The sequence below is a fragment of the Prosopis cineraria genome, unplaced genomic scaffold (genome assembly GCF_029017545.1).
Source record: "Prosopis cineraria cultivar Desert tree isolate PC_DT_omini unplaced genomic scaffold, ASM2901754v1 PC11, whole genome shotgun sequence".
NCBI lineage: Eukaryota > Viridiplantae > Streptophyta > Magnoliopsida > Fabales > Fabaceae > Prosopis > Prosopis cineraria.
The window spans coordinates 43,840,061-43,857,304 of NW_026555342.1; the positions used below are offsets into that span (position 1 = coordinate 43,840,061).

Below are 17,244 nucleotides of genomic sequence, written 5' to 3' on the forward strand. Positions count from 1 at the left end.
GTTCCCCTGATTTTTTTTTTTATTTTTTTACTATGTTTAATGGGATATAGTTTTGCTGAGGACAAAATAAAAGAAGGGCATGGGTTTCTAGAGAAGAAAATTAATGTTTTGGCCCTTGAATTTTCAGTTTTAACTTTTATTTTAATAGTTTTACTGTGCATTCCTCACCTCCTACACTTGCCGATGTTGCCTTTTCACTTGATAAAATAAATCTCTACTTCAACATCAATTATTTTTATTTATCTCTCCTTATTTTTATAGGTAGTACATTATTAAATTTTTTTAATTTTTATCGTCAACCATTTTTTTTACATTATAAAAGTGTGAATTTTTATAGGATAAGAATTAGACATTTAGCATTCTATACTTAATATACTTTTATCTAATTAAATCAAAGAAGGTGAATTTAAATATGTCAATAATAATAATAATAAGAGTTTGTTATGAAATAAATAATTTATAAATAATTACAGTATTTACTTAATTGAAAACAAGTATATTAAGATATAAGTTTTTCTTTCTTCATAATTAACTTTTTTCTTGAATTTTTGGTAAAATTTATTATTGAAAATTTTCAATGTTAATATATTGATAATAGTAAAGATGATATTTTTCCTTTTGATTTTTTAAGTTTACAAATGATTTATTATTTTAAAAATTTTATCAACTCTATTATAAAATTATTTTTAATTAAAAATAAAAAAATTTAAATAACATAAAATTGGCCCCCCACACTTATTGCTCTGGTTCCACCACTGACAAACGCCATGCATGACTCTGCTTCTCTACTTGACTTAAACCTTAACCCATGCATTGATGAATGTGTTGGTCATCCTCTCACGGAAACACCACCATATGGAGAAGTTGAGCACAACCATGTTATAAAATAGATTGAAGGAATTAAATATAGTATAGAATTATCTAGTTATAAATGATTAGTAAATTATTTTGTAGTTTAGTTGGCTATAAGAATAATACTATGACTAATAAGTTACATTATTTTTGGTTCCTTCAATGACGTTACTTACCTGTTTCGTAGAGACGGGATTTTAATGAATTCAATTTTTTAAAAAAAGGTTTAGTAAAGTTATAAAAATTTAATAAGGAAATACTCTTTTTATTTAAAAATATAAGACATTTTTATTTAAATCTCATTCTTAAATAAAATAATTATTTGTCTTCAAACTAACACTCTTTTCATATTTACCACTATTTAAGGTATTTTACTCTAGAATAAATATAAAGTGTTTTATTTGTTAGGAACACTTTTGAATAAGAGGTAATGATTATACTTTAAAATACTAAAAATTCACGCATTATATTTTTGAACATTCAAACCCTTAAAAAACGCTTTATATTTTTTAGTGAAAGGAGTAAAAAGAGTGAGAAAAATAAGTTAAATATTTTAGGATTAAAAGATAATTTGACCCTTAAACTATAGATCCAAGATTGGTTGGGATTCTAAACTTATTTTTTATATAATATTCTTTCTCAACTTTTATAAATGAGGCAATGTAATTCCTTATGATTAATAAAATTTAATTTTGATTGTTAGTTGATAAAAAAAAATAAAATAATTATAGAAAAGGACTCCAAATTATAAATAAGCACCAAAAGTTTTCATGATTTTTTTTTTTTTGGAAGTTTTGAGATGCTTTATGTGATATTTCGATCTAGCTGCCACAGCTACAACATTCTTTTCGTGGTCTTAAAAAAAAAAAAAAAAAAGAAAGCCACAGTATTCTTTTCGTCTGCCTCCTTTTGACGTGATTTCTCTTGTTTGCTGAGACAAGGGGAACCCATGTACATTCCAGACGGGAGATGGGTGTCTCTATTTTTTTTTTTTATTTTTTTTAATTCTCACTATTTAAATTATTTTATTAAATAATTTTTTAATAATAAAATTAATAAATGGTAGGGATTAAAAAAATGGAGGAAAATAGAGGGGGGAAAATGACGAGATCCCTTGCCCCATTCGAGACAGTCCCAGAAACAATATTTATTTACATGTAAAATAATATTTTAATTATATACTTTATGTAGAATGATAATAATTTTATAATAATTAAATTGAAACTGTTGAAAAGCTTTAATCTAAATTAGGATCTAACTGTCATGCTCATCAATGTGATAAGGTCTAGAAAATTTAAATTTTGATCAAAATGATCTGGATTTAAAGTATTATTTTATTTTATATTTGTTAAAATAAAAATTTTAAAAATTTTAAAATAATTTTAATAAATTTTTTATTTTTAATCTCATTTAGATTCAATTTGAAGAGTCTAATTTAATATTAAAATCTTTATAATTGCTATCTGTTAGGAGTGTTTAACTTGTACTTATCTTGATTAATCTGATTTTGTTCTAGTCATATCAAGACGGTCTTGTCCCAGTTTGAAAACAATCAGGACAAAACTTTGTGAGACAGGACAGAAAAGGTGTTCGAGACGGGATGGCCCTCATCCCGTCCCGTCTCAAATATTATATATATTATTTTTTATTTTAAAAATATACATTAAATATATTAATTATATTAATATAGGTTATACTTATATTAATTATATCAATTATAATTTTAATACATGAAATTCTTATTTAAAACTAAATTTTTTTATATTGATAATTTTAATAACATAAAATAAGCAGTATATAATAATACCTTTCTTTATGATATATTAATTATATTAACACAATTTATTCTTATATTTATTTATTTCATAACCTTTGTTTATAGTAATTAACTTAGCATGTGTCAACTAAAAAAGAAGAATAATGACTTAATATTGTGCTTAATATTGTGCTTAATTTGCCTATTGTTGTTGCTTTTATAGCTCAGAGATAACTTGTAATTGCTATCATAATATTATATACTTGTAGTTGTTGTAATTGATATAATTCAATAATTAATTTTAAATTATTGTGAATTAGTACTCGTGTTATTTTAATTTTAAACTTAATAAATTATATGATTTAAAATTTTAATTATCCATACCTTTTTTTCCAAATTGTTTGATTTATATGATGTTGTGCTTGGCTTGTTTGTTGTTGTTGCTTTCAAATTGTGTTGTTTTGATCCCGTTCTAATTCCTAATGAGAAGGGACGACTTTCGAGATGGGACATGTTAAAAATTTAGTCCCGATCTTTTTTAGGTGCAAGACACGGGATAAGGATGTCTCGGTCTTGTCCTGTCTCGTAAACACCCCTATAGACCATCCAGATATACTTTTCATAGTTGAGATTTAATATAATATTAAATTTAGACTTTATAGAGTACATCTGGATAGAAAATATATAGTAATTATAAAAATTTTAATATTAAATTGGACTCTTCAAATTAAATTTATACCAAATTAAAAGTTTAAAATTTTTTTAAAGTTATTTTATAATTTTTATTTTAATAAATACAAAATAAAAATATATAATAATATTTTAAATTTAAACCATTTAAATTAAATTTTGAATGGTCTAAGGGGATGAGCACTGTAGACGGATCCGGAGTTGGCTCCCCTCAAAGGTGCGAAAGCTGGATCATCCAGATTTTTTGTTTTTTATTTTAAATTTTTTAAAGTAAAAAAATTATATAAATTTTAATTTTGTAATAAATTTGTTTACCTGTTTATATAATCAAAATTTAAATTAAATGATCCATATTTAATATCAAATATCTTATAAATTAACTTTTTAAATATATTTTGAATAATATAGGTTCAATATTAAATTTTTTTATCATTTTTATGAATTAAATATGAACTATTCATATTAAATTTAAATTATACAAATTGATAGACAGATTTATTAAAATTTATATATTTTTTTATTTTAAAATATATAAAATAAAAATAAAAATATTAAATAAAAATTATTTAAATTTATATTTAGACGATCCAGATATAATAGAGGGGAGGAGGAAACCGAGTCCCCTAATTGCCGTGAAATGTGATAACGAGACAAAAGGAGGCAAATTGAGAGCAAGGCAAAGGCATGAGAGCGTAGGGGTGCTGGACGACGCCACGTGAAGGTGGCAGAGGAGAGAGAGAAGAAGCTTAATGGGATGGCTTTATTGTGTGAGCCCATCTGACATGTAGCTTGCCACCTTGATAGCTCAAAATTGATAAGGATTACCATCGACATTTAAAATGAGAATTTAAATTTAAAAAATGACAGACACAATAATTAATATGATTATAAAAAATATATTTATACTAAAAAAAAATCAATGGTCAATATTAAGGAAGGGTAACATTAACAAAGGCCAAAAAAATATATTTAGGATGCTAACTGTGATTGTAAAAATTTCGGGAGCAAATTTATACATTAATCTTATAATTAAATTTACACTATTTTTACAATAAAAAAGTCTTCAAGAATTTGAACTTCAAAAATATCATGCAAGCAATGGCTCGAGATCAACCAACTTGTAACTTGTGAGTTCAAACGAAATTCACTAGCTAGGAGCTGGTTGAAAAGCAGTGGGAGAGACTCTCCCTCTGCAAAGGTTTGATGCCTACTACTTCGCGTTTGTTCCAATGTTGTCAACGTTTCTTCCTTCAATTTTTCTTAATAAAAGATCAATTTTATTAAAATAAAACAATTACATAAAAAGACCCAAACCAGTTGAGGTTAATTTAGATTCAGAGTACTGTAGGCTATAACAGAAGAAAAACAAGAGACAACAGTAAGAACAAGAACATAACAAGTTAACAATTGAACACCAACTCCCAAACAGGTGGCAACTAAAATTTTTGAATCCACTAATGCAAGTGTTGCGTCCAACTTGAACTTGTTTGTGCGTGTTTGGATAAGGATTATAATTGATTTTTAGGTAAAAAAATTGATTTTCCAATCTATTACCCAAACATCAATTTCCCAAAAAAATTAATTTTTTTTTCAAAAAATCAATTATAATCCAAAGCTCCAAGATTCAGCTTCTGCGTGTTTTGTCACAAAGTTATATGAGAAAATTACAAGAAAGGTCCAAAAAAAATTATAAAAAAAGCATAAAATTTAATAAAAATAAAACCAAACTCTCTTCTCTTCTTTTTTTTTTCTCTATAAAATTTAAACTTTAGATCTTCAAAAAAGTTATTAGCATAAGTTTTTGTCAACCACCACTCTCCACTTAGCACTTACTATAAAACTAATTTAAATAAAATATTAATTGGTAGAGGATGTGTTGCTAAAATTTCTACACAATACTTAACATTTTTGTTAGATATGACTTATATTTATAATGTCATTAGAGATAAACTTGTACATTATTATCTTTATTAGTTATTGTAAAGTTGATGTTTGGTATTTAAGAATTAAATCTTTCTCTTTTATTAAATTTATTTGATCTAAGATATATTAAGTTATTTATTTATGTAAATTAAAATTGTTAATATTAATATAATTTAAATTTTTATAATTAATCATATATATAATTTAAATAATATATTTTACTTTTTAAATATTATATACAAATTTATCAATAATTTAATTTTAAAAAGTAATGTCTTTTATGATAATTTATACAGATAAAATTAATTTTAAATAAATTATTTAAATATTTTTAATTTTATTAATATCAATTTTAAAAAAATAATATCTAAATAGATTACGTTATAACATAATTAATTATGATTAAAATTTATCATTTAATTAATTATTTTTATAATCTATTATATCTAATTAAAATCTAAATAGGCACTTTGTTTTGTTGATCTCCTTAGCTTTGGAAAAACTCTATTCTATTAGTTGCATGATCTAGTGTTGAATATAGAGTGAAATAGTGCATCGTTGCTCATTTCTACGACGGAGGCAAGGCACCTCAAGTTTCTTCCTTCAATTGATCCTAACCACAGAAAGTTTCGTCAACTTCATCATATTTTTCAAAAGTGGCGGATATAAGAAGAATACATGCCTCGAAGCTTCAATCTTCAATCACTTTTTATTGGCAACTTGCAGGTCAAGTATCGGTGGTGCAATATTTTAATTTCAAGGTCATTTGTTTTAATTTTTTTTTCCCCCTACGAGCAAGATTTGAAGTTCATTCTTCAGCAAGGATCGTGGATGTCGCAAGGATTTAGTCTCGCTCTGTTTCCTTGGCAATGTGAGAAGCAATAAGCTTTGCTTTTCAAGTTTTAAGGTCTGGATTAGATTTTACGGCATACCAATGGAATATTTCTCGAATGAAACTGCATCTTTGATTGGTAATATGGTGGGTTGGATATTCATTCAAATCGACCAACAAAATGGGGACCAATTTTGTAGCCTTAGATTTCAAGTTCTTATTGCAGAATCTGGAGTTATGATGAGTCAGCTATGTCAGTTTAAGTTAAATAATGGTGAACCAATGAATGTTCATATTATTTTTGAACAGATGGGTCGTGCATGTTCAATGTGCTTGGGTATGTTGGTCATAATTTCAAATTTTTGTGATGGTGCTCGCTCTACAAGGGTTCAGTCTAATAAATGTTAAAAAATTTATTCTATTACTTTTGGTCTAGTTGGGATTGCAATGGAGTTTGGTTTGAGAACATTTAATTTCCATTTGCAAAGGTGGGAAGGAGGCAAAGTTTTCAGGCTGAGGAAGTGAAGGCAGAGTCATTATATTTATCAAAGACACTTTGAATGGGACATGTTCTTTTTACTCCATTTCTTCTTGCATATAAGGTGCTTTTTAAAGTTTATTTTGTTTCAAGATATAAAAGATGTTTTGATATTTTTGAATCATTAGACAATTTTATCCTTGTCTTGAAAAATGGGAGAGATATTAATTGTGTTGTTTTATCAACCAACTACCATGATATAAATTGTGATATTATTAAGGGTAAAACTGACAAAATCATTACAATTTTATGTGATTTCAATTAAATAATAAAATTTTATATTGATATGATGAATTCAGTTAACAACACCTTATATACAAGGATGGAGGAAGTATGCATGAAGGTCATGATGTGTTTTAGTCCCAACTAAACACATTGTGCAGCAGATGAAGGCTTCTTTCATTTCATATCATTATTTTCTTTGATTCTATTTATAAGACCCTTTCAACATGTTTTATCAGAATCAAGGAGAACCTTAAATATCATTAACTATATCTAAAAATTTAATAAGTTTTTTACTTTATCCTTAAACCTTATATATACTTTAAAAGTAAAATATTATAACATTTAATAACTTTCTCATTATTTAATAAGGATAAAGGGGTAAAGGTGGATACAATAATTATTAGGATGTTCTAGAAATAGAACAAGGAAAAAAAAAATGCTCTCTCTATCTCATAAATAAGACCAAACAAGTATTTTCTCTCCACCATTGCAACATTTCAAACATAGCCCTCTTGTGGATATGAAATTAATGCATCTTCAATCTTTACCCTGCAAATATCAACAAATGGCAGGGGATGTTTCTTTTAAGGTGATTAGCTACATTTGACATATACTCATGCAAAATAGTGTTACTCCCTCTCAATCACGAGTTTATTTTGCTAGTCCTTCTTCTACTATTCCTTTTGCCAATAATAATAATGATCTCAGTTCCAGTTTAGGTTATGTTCAAGCCACTACTTGTGTTCACATATGCAACATAAATTCATTGAAGCTGCTGGTTTTTATAGCTTTAACGTAGGTTCTAGGAAAAAACTTTGTTTGCCAACATGATCTATGAATGGATCTAAGTTTATTGGAAGCCACTCAGAGACCCAAATTGCAGTTTTGTTTGTTTGGTTGTTTTGTGTTTCATGTTTCATGTGCTCATTCTTGTTGGCTGGTTCTTGGAATGCCTTCAACTCTTCATTGTTCTGTTGGCGACGACAATGGAGCTTCCATTCCTCGGGAATCGTCTTCATGCTTCCACTCTGTCAGCTCCATGGTGGGTTCTAATAGTAACATTTCTTGCCTAGCTTTTTTACTGGGTCCTATTGGCTGTCACTCGCATCTTTTTCGAATAGTTGGTTAGTTGATTATCTTTTTATTGAAGTCATGGATGTCATTTGTTGCTTTTTTGTGAGAAAAATAACTTTAGCTCCTACACATTTGTGTTTTATTATTGGCCCTTATTATTGGTCCTCTTGGCAGTCACTTTTTTCTTTGTGTTTTAAGTCCATATATTTTTATTTTTTAATGTTTTAGGTTTCTCTATAAATAAAATGTAGGAACCTTGGAGGAACCTAAAACACTAAAAAATTAAAAGCATACGGATCTAAAACACTAAAAAAAAGTGTAAAAATTAATAACAAAATGTAAGTAAAGTGCAAAGATCTAAAGTTATGTTTTTTTTTAATAATGAAAAGTTTAGGCAAGTTGGATGTCAGGATTCACGAGAATTAAAATATGTTTCTAAACTTAGAGAAAGTTTATAGGTCATGTTTGGTATGATAGAAGAGTTTTTGAAGGAATTGAAATCAAAATCAGAATTGAAATATAATTGAGTTTTAAAAGTGTGTTTGATATGATGATAAAATTTTGATATAATTTTAATAAGTATTGATACTAAAAATAAAAAAAAAGTATCATTTTCTTCAAAAACTAAAATAGTGTTGATGAGGGTGATATTGAGGAAAAAAAATGGACTCGATCAACAGTGACTTAATTCCATGGAGTTGATGATAGAATCAAATTATAGGACTTTTGATTGAATCAGGATTCCAAAAAATCATGATTATTTCATATCAAACATACTCTCAAATGAATTTCATATTTAAATCCATTTCCAACTTTAGAATTCCCAAATACCAAACATAGTAATAAAAATACTTACAAATTATTTATTAATAAGATCTTTATATTGGCAACCAAATTTGAATATACAAACTCAGAAATGTTAAGTTTGTTGTTGCCAATGTATAATGTTATTGATTTTTTTTCCTTGTACTTTTAAGTAATGGATTTTTTTCTTTTTGGTATAAGTAGTGGATTGTTTGTTGGGCTTTGGTTTTTCTTATTGGTATAGTGGGTTTTTTGTTTTTGAAGCTTTCATTGTGTTGGGCTTGAGGTGATAGTATTCCTATTTCCTTGGGCTTTTAGGATGTAATCTCCTTAGTTTGTTGTTAATAAAGTTTGCTTCTTTTATTCTGAAAAGAAAAACCAGTAACTTGCTATTGTAATTTTGTTCTAATTTTATAATGCGTTATTCTATTACTCAACGGATGTTTCGCATTTGGAGTTTTCATTTGGCATGTTGACCTATCAGGAAAGTCATTTTCATAACCCCGAGTACTTACAAATTAAAATTTCATTTTTTAAAAAATAATGGTAGTAAAAAAATACGCAATAAAAAATAGGTGACTTTGAGATACGTATTCCAATATTTTTTTTAATGAACAAGGAGTTTCTTCTACGGTATAAGCTATTCATTAACTTTTATATATTGTTATATACAAGTTTTTCCAAACTTTTTTTTTGGAAGTACATAGTATTATATTAAAAATATAATTTTTATGCTTTAGATTTATTTATTTGTTGACATTGATATTCTGTAATATAAAAAAAAAAAATTGGGACCAAATATACAGTAGTCTTTATATGTTTGTGCGAACCCGGCCTAACCCCCCCCTTTTTTTTTGGTGTGATTATATAGTAGATTGATTTACTTTAAACTTGATTGGTGGGGCATAATCTTAAGGGTTGACCTGTACTTTTTTTAGAGAAGCTAGATAATCTGTACTGATATGTAAGGTATTTTTTTTTAAATTATTTTTTTAAGAAATAAGAAAATTCTTTGTTGACCCTTTCCTTTAATGTTAATTTATTTTAATTTTTTTTAAACATAACACGTTGAAGTCATGTTAAAGTATTAATAATTTAAATTAATTTTAAAAAATTATAAATAATTTATAAATTGTGTGGTTGGATATTTGTAAATAATAATAATAATATACAGATAATATTTTATTTACAAAATTTATATACTTAATCTTATAAACATGTACTTGTTTTTAATTAAAATAAGATATGTATATCATTTATAAATTATTTATTTTATAATAAATTTTATCATTAATATTATTAATACATTAAAATTTACTCGTTTTGATTTTTCTGAATAAAAGTAGATTAAATGTATAAGATAAAGGACCTAAGTGTTGCTTGGGTTTATTTTACAAATCATTTTACATAATGTTGGAAGTAATTAAAATATTTATTAAAAATACTCCTAACAAAAATAAAAATTACTTAATGGCATTAATTTGGTTAATATTAAAATCAATTTTATTAGCTAATTAGATTAGATGAGGATAATTAATCAATATTAAGTTAACATCACGGGCAATAATTAATTCGTTAATTAGTCAATTATATGCGCAGCATTTGAACACGTTGTTCAACTGGTTAACTGGTTCTCATCGTTCCACGACATGCTGCCACGAGTACGATTAGAGCAAGTAGTTCTAGTTGCCGCCGTGTACTTCTCCCTCGTTCACACTCTTGTATTTGTTATCTACCTCAATTCTTCAAAGGTCCCATCTTTGAATTCAACCCTGTCACTGTCCGTTTCGGAGTTGCCCGTCGCAGAAGCAAGAAACAATGAACAAAATCCCCCACCGAAAAGAAAATAGGGCAGTAGCCTGGTCCATCGAAGACCTTCGAAAGCTCTTCTTGTGGAACTCCACAGATCCAAGACTTGTTCAATGGGGTCGTTTGTTAAACCTCTTGCTTTTATTGCCCCTAACAACCACATGATGGAGAAGCCAGAAGAAGACTAATACTATGCAGTATTGTTATTGTAACTTCGGAGAGTTCAAAGGAGCATTGGGTATGGGCAGTGTGGCTGACTTGGATCCCCAATCGGCGGCGGAGAAAGCCGTCTCTGTTATTGGGCTTGGATATGATCTCTGCAAAGATATACGATTCTCTTGTTGCAAGAGCGAGAGGTTGATCGAGATTGATCAGAAGCAGATGAGGGACGTCGTTTTCCCCGGTGGGGTTGTCGTTCCCGACGTTCCCAACTCCATCAAGTGCGATAAAGGTGAGCGCACCAGATTTCGCTCCGATTTGCTGACGTTTAATCAGGTGATTAAGATTCTTGTTTTCACATATTTTTTGTGTATCAATTCACTGTAGTTCACTGTTGTGTTCTGCTGCCCATGAATGGTTGTGTATCTGAAGGGTGGAAGCTATTTGATATCAACAGATTAGCAATATCCAAAATCACTATTCCTTCTGCTATCTGATATGCATTTGAATATTGTTTATGTTAAAATTCCTGTTGAGTATGTTGCAAACTTATCCTTTTCTTTTAGGGCGAATTTGTGTTCGTTTTTCCCCCACTATGGAACTAAAATCATGAGTGAATATTGGGAAACTATTGATGGATTTAATGAAAGTACAAGGCATCAAGTGGAGTTTACAATTTCTCTGTATCTGGTATATTGCAGATGTCTGAGCAATTCAATCAAGAACTGTCTTTGTTGGGGAAAATACCATCTGGACTATTCAATGTCATGTTTGACATGAAACATTGCTGGTCAAAGGATGCATCGTCCACAAAAGCCCTTGCTCTTGATGGCTGGTTTATAACATTGTATACCATTGAGATAGACAAAACTCATATGACTCTCTCTGAAAAAGTGATTAAGGAAGTTCCTTCTTCATGGAATCCTGCTGCACTTGCTGGGTAAGCACTACTGTTATCATTCCCTCCCTCCTTTCATCTCCAAAAGTCCTAGTATTGGTGATGACAATGATGATAAATAATACAGAATGAGGTCACACTAAGAAGACATGGGACATTAAGAAGGTCTCTGTTGCTCTCTTAGTGAAATTACTATCTATGCATATGAGTTAGATGTACTGATGTCATGAACACTCACTATCAATTTTTCCCTTAGAGGTAGTTGCTGACATTATAGTGGAAGACTATTTTATGTGTGACTTCTATATAAATCATTTAGAAGCTGAAAGGTGAATTTGCAAGGCAGCAAGCTTATTATAGCTTCAAGGTTTAAGTAACAATCATGTGGAGGAACAGTGAATTTAATTGTTTCAATTTACTAACTTGCATTATAATTTTATTTTAATGTTATAATGGTGATTTCAGCAGCGTACGTGAATCATGTATGAATTAAATTTACAGAGAAGATCTTTTGCATTTAATCATGAAGCATTCTAGAATGGAAGGGTGTGTTTTGTCTTTGTATTAAACAACGTATAAAGACTAGCATTTATCCTTGAAGGAACTAAATCATAGGTAGTATCATAATTTATAAGCTTTCCCTTTGTTCTTAATTAATGTATTATATATGGGATAAACAACCATGGTTTTCAGTTAAGATTCTGGTTGACTAATTGAAGATTCCTACTGTATTTGGATGTGTTTAAATTGGCTTGGTTTATTTTGTATAAAAATATGAATGGTCTTTCTGTTAGTTAGATTTTTAACTGTGAACCACATAAAACATGACTTCTCAGGTTCATTGAAAAATATGGAACTCATATTGTTGTCGGGGTGAAGATGGGGGGTAAGGATGTGGTTCACATGAAGCAGTTAAGAAATTCAGATCTGCAGTCCACTGAACTGCAGAAACTGCTCAAGCAATTAGCTGATGAGAGGTTTTCTGAGAACGCAAACGTAAGTTATCGTGGCGAGATATCAGGAAATCTAAAGGTAATAGATGGGACTCTAAATTTTCTGCATCCTATTTTGATACTCAGATCTTAAAATTAATACGCTTTGGTATGATGAAGTAAGGATTAGAATTTTAGAGGTTCTCAAGTTGCTATACCATGCTGGAATAGTTAATTATGAATTTATGATAATTTTGATGTTTGTGAGCGATGGCATTTTTGCCACTGTAAATCAATGTTTCATTCACTATTTTAAAATATGAGGGAGGCCATATCAGGTTAAATTGGAGCTCATGTTTCCTGTTCTACTTAGTAATTGCTTATTCATTTCGAATTATGCATCAATTTTTTATTGGCTCTTACAGCTTGCAACACTATATGTCTTTGAAGTTTGATTATTTTAAAATTTTTTTTCATCAGGTGAAGAGGTCAAATAATCTTTTTAAGAGTTCATGATTCTAGAACTAGAACTCATTTGAAATAATTCTGTTTTGCAGATATTTCAAGTTAATATGGCTTAGTTTACCATATGCTTAATCTCTTGATGTAATTGTGTAATACAAGATGCAAAGAAGTGGGAATTCATATTAAATTTTACATTTTCTGTTATTTGTAATTATAATAACAAGGGGATTAGAAAATCTACAAATATGTAAAACTTGAAAACTTTGGAAATCCTAACAACTGGTTCATACCTAAGTGCATTTGAGTTCATCTATGCAGGATGATCATGCTAACCTTTGGTCGGCTCAGAGGCCTTTTCATGCTGCTGGTAGGCCAATTGTAAAAAGTCACTCCAAGAATGATGTTAGTATTTGCCAATTTTTTTAATTTTATAACAAGCATTTGCCAAAAATTTCATTGCGTGCATTTGCACACCTTGTTAGTGTCCTGTCCTTCATCTCACAGATTTGAACATTTATATTTTTTTGAATGCAGGATATTGTGAGCATTTCAGTTCGAAGGGGAGGTATCGATACTGGCCAATCTTATAACCAGTGGCTCTCAACCATATCACAATCACCTAATGTCATATCAATGTCATTTGTGCCCCTTACTATGCTGTTGAACTCTAGCCCTGGCAATGGATTTTTGAGTCATGCAGTGAATTTGTACCTGAGATGTGAGTAGATAACCATATTATGATGACTTTGGTTTATCTCCTTCCATTTATTGGCTTCTTTTAAATGTTTGAGTTGTAATTTCTACTGGTTAAAGTTAGGGTAGCCAATTTTCTGAGGTGCGTGAAGTATGTGAAGAATTCAGTTTGGATCCTTTGCATTTAAGGAATAAATGTACAGTGTGCAATTGGAGTGAGATAGATTGAAGGCTATGGATCGGAGTAGCTTGCAACATTGGAAATTGGAGAGAGAAGTTTCTAACATTGAAAAATTGAGTCTTTCTCTCTCCAATGGCAACCTGTGAAGATCTGCAAAGGATCCATTTTCGAGTCAGACTTTCTGAACTACTGTAGCATCTATCTATGCTGTGCAGAAAATTTATCACCCTGAGTCTGTTACAAACTCATGGTTCTTTAAGTTTTGACTCATTTGAAAGCTATGTTTTGGAGCTTTATTTTACATCTTGTTCTTTTGTCATATGACAATTTTTGATGCAGATGTCATTTGTTTTTATAGATGCTGATATTATTCCCTTTGATGAAGCGTAGGCATTTGATATGTGTGTGTAAATGGAAAATCATTATATAACTTGACTTGATCTTGCTCTTATTATGAATTCAAATACCATTCTTATCTGGTACAAATGTTTGACTTTTCATGCATCAAGCAGATAAACCTCCAATAGAAGAGCTTCATCAATTCCTTGAATATCAGTTGCCTCGACAGTGGGCTCCTGTCTATGGTGATCTGCCTCTCGGATTCGGTGCTGGACATAGAAGGAACATGTTGCCCTCACTGAAGTTCAGTCTCACGGGGCCCAAGCTTTATGTTAATACTGCAAAGGTAATCAACATATTCAATGATCAGAATATTTTTTTGATTAGTTAGTAATTTGGTCTGATCTTCGCAAAATTGAAATCTGTCACTTTTTACCAAGTAATAGGCGTCTCTTCAATGCAAAGCACGAGTATCATTACTGTAAGAGTTAAAGGGTATAAACCTGCCTTTTATTGGAAGGAAAAACGTAATGTTTTGTTCAATGTTAAGCTCTTTTATCTCCAATGACAATGATCTTAAACCTACCTTATATATGATCCTTAGAATTTTGGTCTGTATGCCCAGTTTTTGTTTTGCTTTGTCTAATTGTAGAATAATGTTAGAGGCATTTGGTGCACAAGATCTTGACTTTGACATTTTGGATGTCAGTCAATATCCAACATACTTGTGTTACACTATTATCAAAACCATGTCATTTCCAAATGCCATAGCAGCACACTTTTTAGATAATATCTCAATCTACTAAAAAATCACAGGGATCTCCCATCTAAGTTCTCTAGACCTCGTTCACTTTTGAGAACTTCTAGTTGTGCCATTTTTATATGCTAATTTTCAATTGCCATGCCAAACAAGAGTATTTAAATACCATGATCTTATACCTTGCCTAGGTACATATCAGCGTACCAAATGTCTCCTATGGTTTGATTGTCACTAAATAAGATTTTTAAACTATTTTTGGAAATCATGAATGCTTAATTTGTGTGTACTTAACTAAGAACTGTCTCTCTGAAATAACCCTTTTCTAGTTTTCTTTATCTGGATTTCTTTTGGCTAGGGAGAGACATTGAAAGTACTACTAAGTATTCATTTTAAAAGCATGCACTCTGTAAATTTTATGTTTTCACAGTAATCCATTATTAATGTGTCACACCAGTGATTCTGTGAACAGTTTATGTTTGCTTTTCAAATTATCAAAATACCTATGTTGAACTTGGCTTTTCCTGTTGTTAGGTGCATTAGTTGTCTTATATAAGCAATATATTAAAGGCCAAAAAACTTAATTGTTACTTTGTTCTGTAATTTGCAGGTTGACTCTAAAAATCGACCTGTAACCGGTATCCGACTACACTTGGAAGGCAAGAAAAGTGATCAACTCGCAATCCATCTCCTACATCTCTCAGAACTTCCTGGTATCCTTAAAATCTCAGATGACCATAAGCATGAACCTAATGATGAAGAAGTTGCACGTGGCTACTATGAACCGGTGAAGTGTCGGCTGTTTTCACACGTGTGCACAGCACCATTGCAGTACAACAGCTCCCATATAGATGAGCCCGCAGCTATTGTAACAAAGGCCTGGTTGGAGGTCAAGTCGATGGGAATGAAGAAAGTCCTTTTCTTGAAGCTTGGATTCTCAGCAGTTGCTTCAGCTACAATCCGCCGATCAGAATGGAACGGGACTTCTACTGGAACTAAAAAATCAGGGTTTTTCTCAGCATTGATTAGCACAAGGCTTAGCAAGGAAGTGCCTTCTCCTGTGAAGCCAGCAAAAGTGGATGTGAATTCAGCAGTTTACCAAGGTAGCCCTCCTGTGCCAACTAGAGCTATGAAAATGCTGAGCCTTGTGGACACAAATGAAACTACCCGTGGTCCCGAGGATTTGCCAGGTTACTGGGTGGTCACCGGAGCAAGGCTTTGCGTCGACAATGGCAGAATCTCAATAAAGGCAAAGTATTCATTGTTGACTATCAAATCAAATGATGTACTGATATGAATGTTAGGAGAAGGAATAAGGTGGAGTTCTTTGTCTCTGTTGTAATGTAAATACGATTAGTTGTATCATTTATTCAGAGTTAGATTCATTATATCTCATCTCGTGCAAAGTGCCTTGGATGAGAGGATTTTTTGTTAGAATAGCTTACATGTGATTGGGGGAGTCTACAATGCTGAGGAGGTTATTGTCAATTGGATTTCCGAGTGAGATAAACAAGTAAATCAGAGTGGATTTTGTGTATTTGCATGTAATATGAAACGAGCTACACTGTAAAGGACTTGTGAAAAGCGGTGCTTCCTATAACTTTTATAGCCATCTTGAATTGCCATTATAGTTCATTTCAAAGTTTTAGATTATATTTGAATGCATGAGGATTTGAATTTGAACCAAATTTTTTATTTAGGCACTTAAAAATTTGTGGATTTGGATTTCATTTAAATTTAAATTCAATTTTTATCCTAATTTTTTTGTAATTCAAATACTTTCTGAACTCTTGTTATTTGAAATCTCGTCTAAGCTTCCCTTTCTTGCATTTAAGATCGTTGCTTCTATTCTTGCCTCTTGCTCTCTCATGTAAGTTTAATCTTCCGCTTCCACTTAAATCTTTTGCTAGCTTTTCTTTAGCCTCACTTCGATTCGTCTACCCTTACATCATCACTACTTTTTTTAGGCTCTTCCCTTATCTTAGCTTGTCTCTCTTAATATCTATGTTTCACTTTAGTCAGTTTCATTTGTTCCCCAAGTATGTTTTTGGACTGGGTGAATGTATGTGAACTAATTTTTAGATTTACATTGTATTTGAGCTAGTCCCTCAATTGTTTTTCTGGTTTGATCCAGGGCTTAATCAATTTATGTTTTCTACTCTAATGCTTAATGAAAAATGTGTAACGAGCATAAGCCCACAGAAAAAATACATCCTAAAAGACTAACATGTTGGGTGGGAGAGCTCCTCACACTTATAAACTACACACTACTTGTGAGACTCATCAACATGGGACTTATGATAATGCCACCTCATCA

The 17,244-nt window shown here is 30.2% G+C and overlaps 1 protein-coding gene across 2 annotated transcripts; it reads left to right on the forward strand.

Moving 5' to 3' along the window:
- The first annotated feature begins 10,440 nt into the window (after positions 1-10,440).
- On the forward strand, positions 10,441-16,539 carry LOC129286014 (MACPF domain-containing protein NSL1-like). 2 transcript variants are annotated; one of them, XM_054922050.1, is made up of 7 exons: positions 10,441-10,998; positions 11,364-11,602; positions 12,397-12,592; positions 13,276-13,359; positions 13,492-13,675; positions 14,344-14,516; positions 15,538-16,539. In XM_054922050.1, exons 1-7 carry the CDS (start codon positions 10,696-10,698, stop codon positions 16,222-16,224), a joined length of 1,866 nt encoding a protein of 621 aa, XP_054778025.1. In that variant the 5' UTR covers positions 10,441-10,695; the 3' UTR covers positions 16,225-16,539. The 2 variants fall into 2 exon arrangements, with proteins under 2 accessions (XP_054778025.1, XP_054778026.1); XM_054922051.1 differs by having other exon boundaries at positions 10,813-10,954.
- The last annotated feature ends 705 nt before the right edge of the window (positions 16,540-17,244 follow it).

Coding starts and splice junctions, on each gene's coding strand:
- LOC129286014 (XM_054922050.1), top strand. CDS start 10,696: ATGCAGTATTGTTATTGTAACTTCGGAGAGTTCAAAGGAGCATTGGGT. Junction 11,603..12,396: donor AATCCTGCTGCACTTGCTGG/GTAAGCACTACT, acceptor ATGACTTCTCAG/GTTCATTGAAAAATATGGAA. Junction 13,360..13,491: donor AAAGTCACTCCAAGAATGAT/GTTAGTATTTGC, acceptor TTTTGAATGCAG/GATATTGTGAGCATTTCAGT.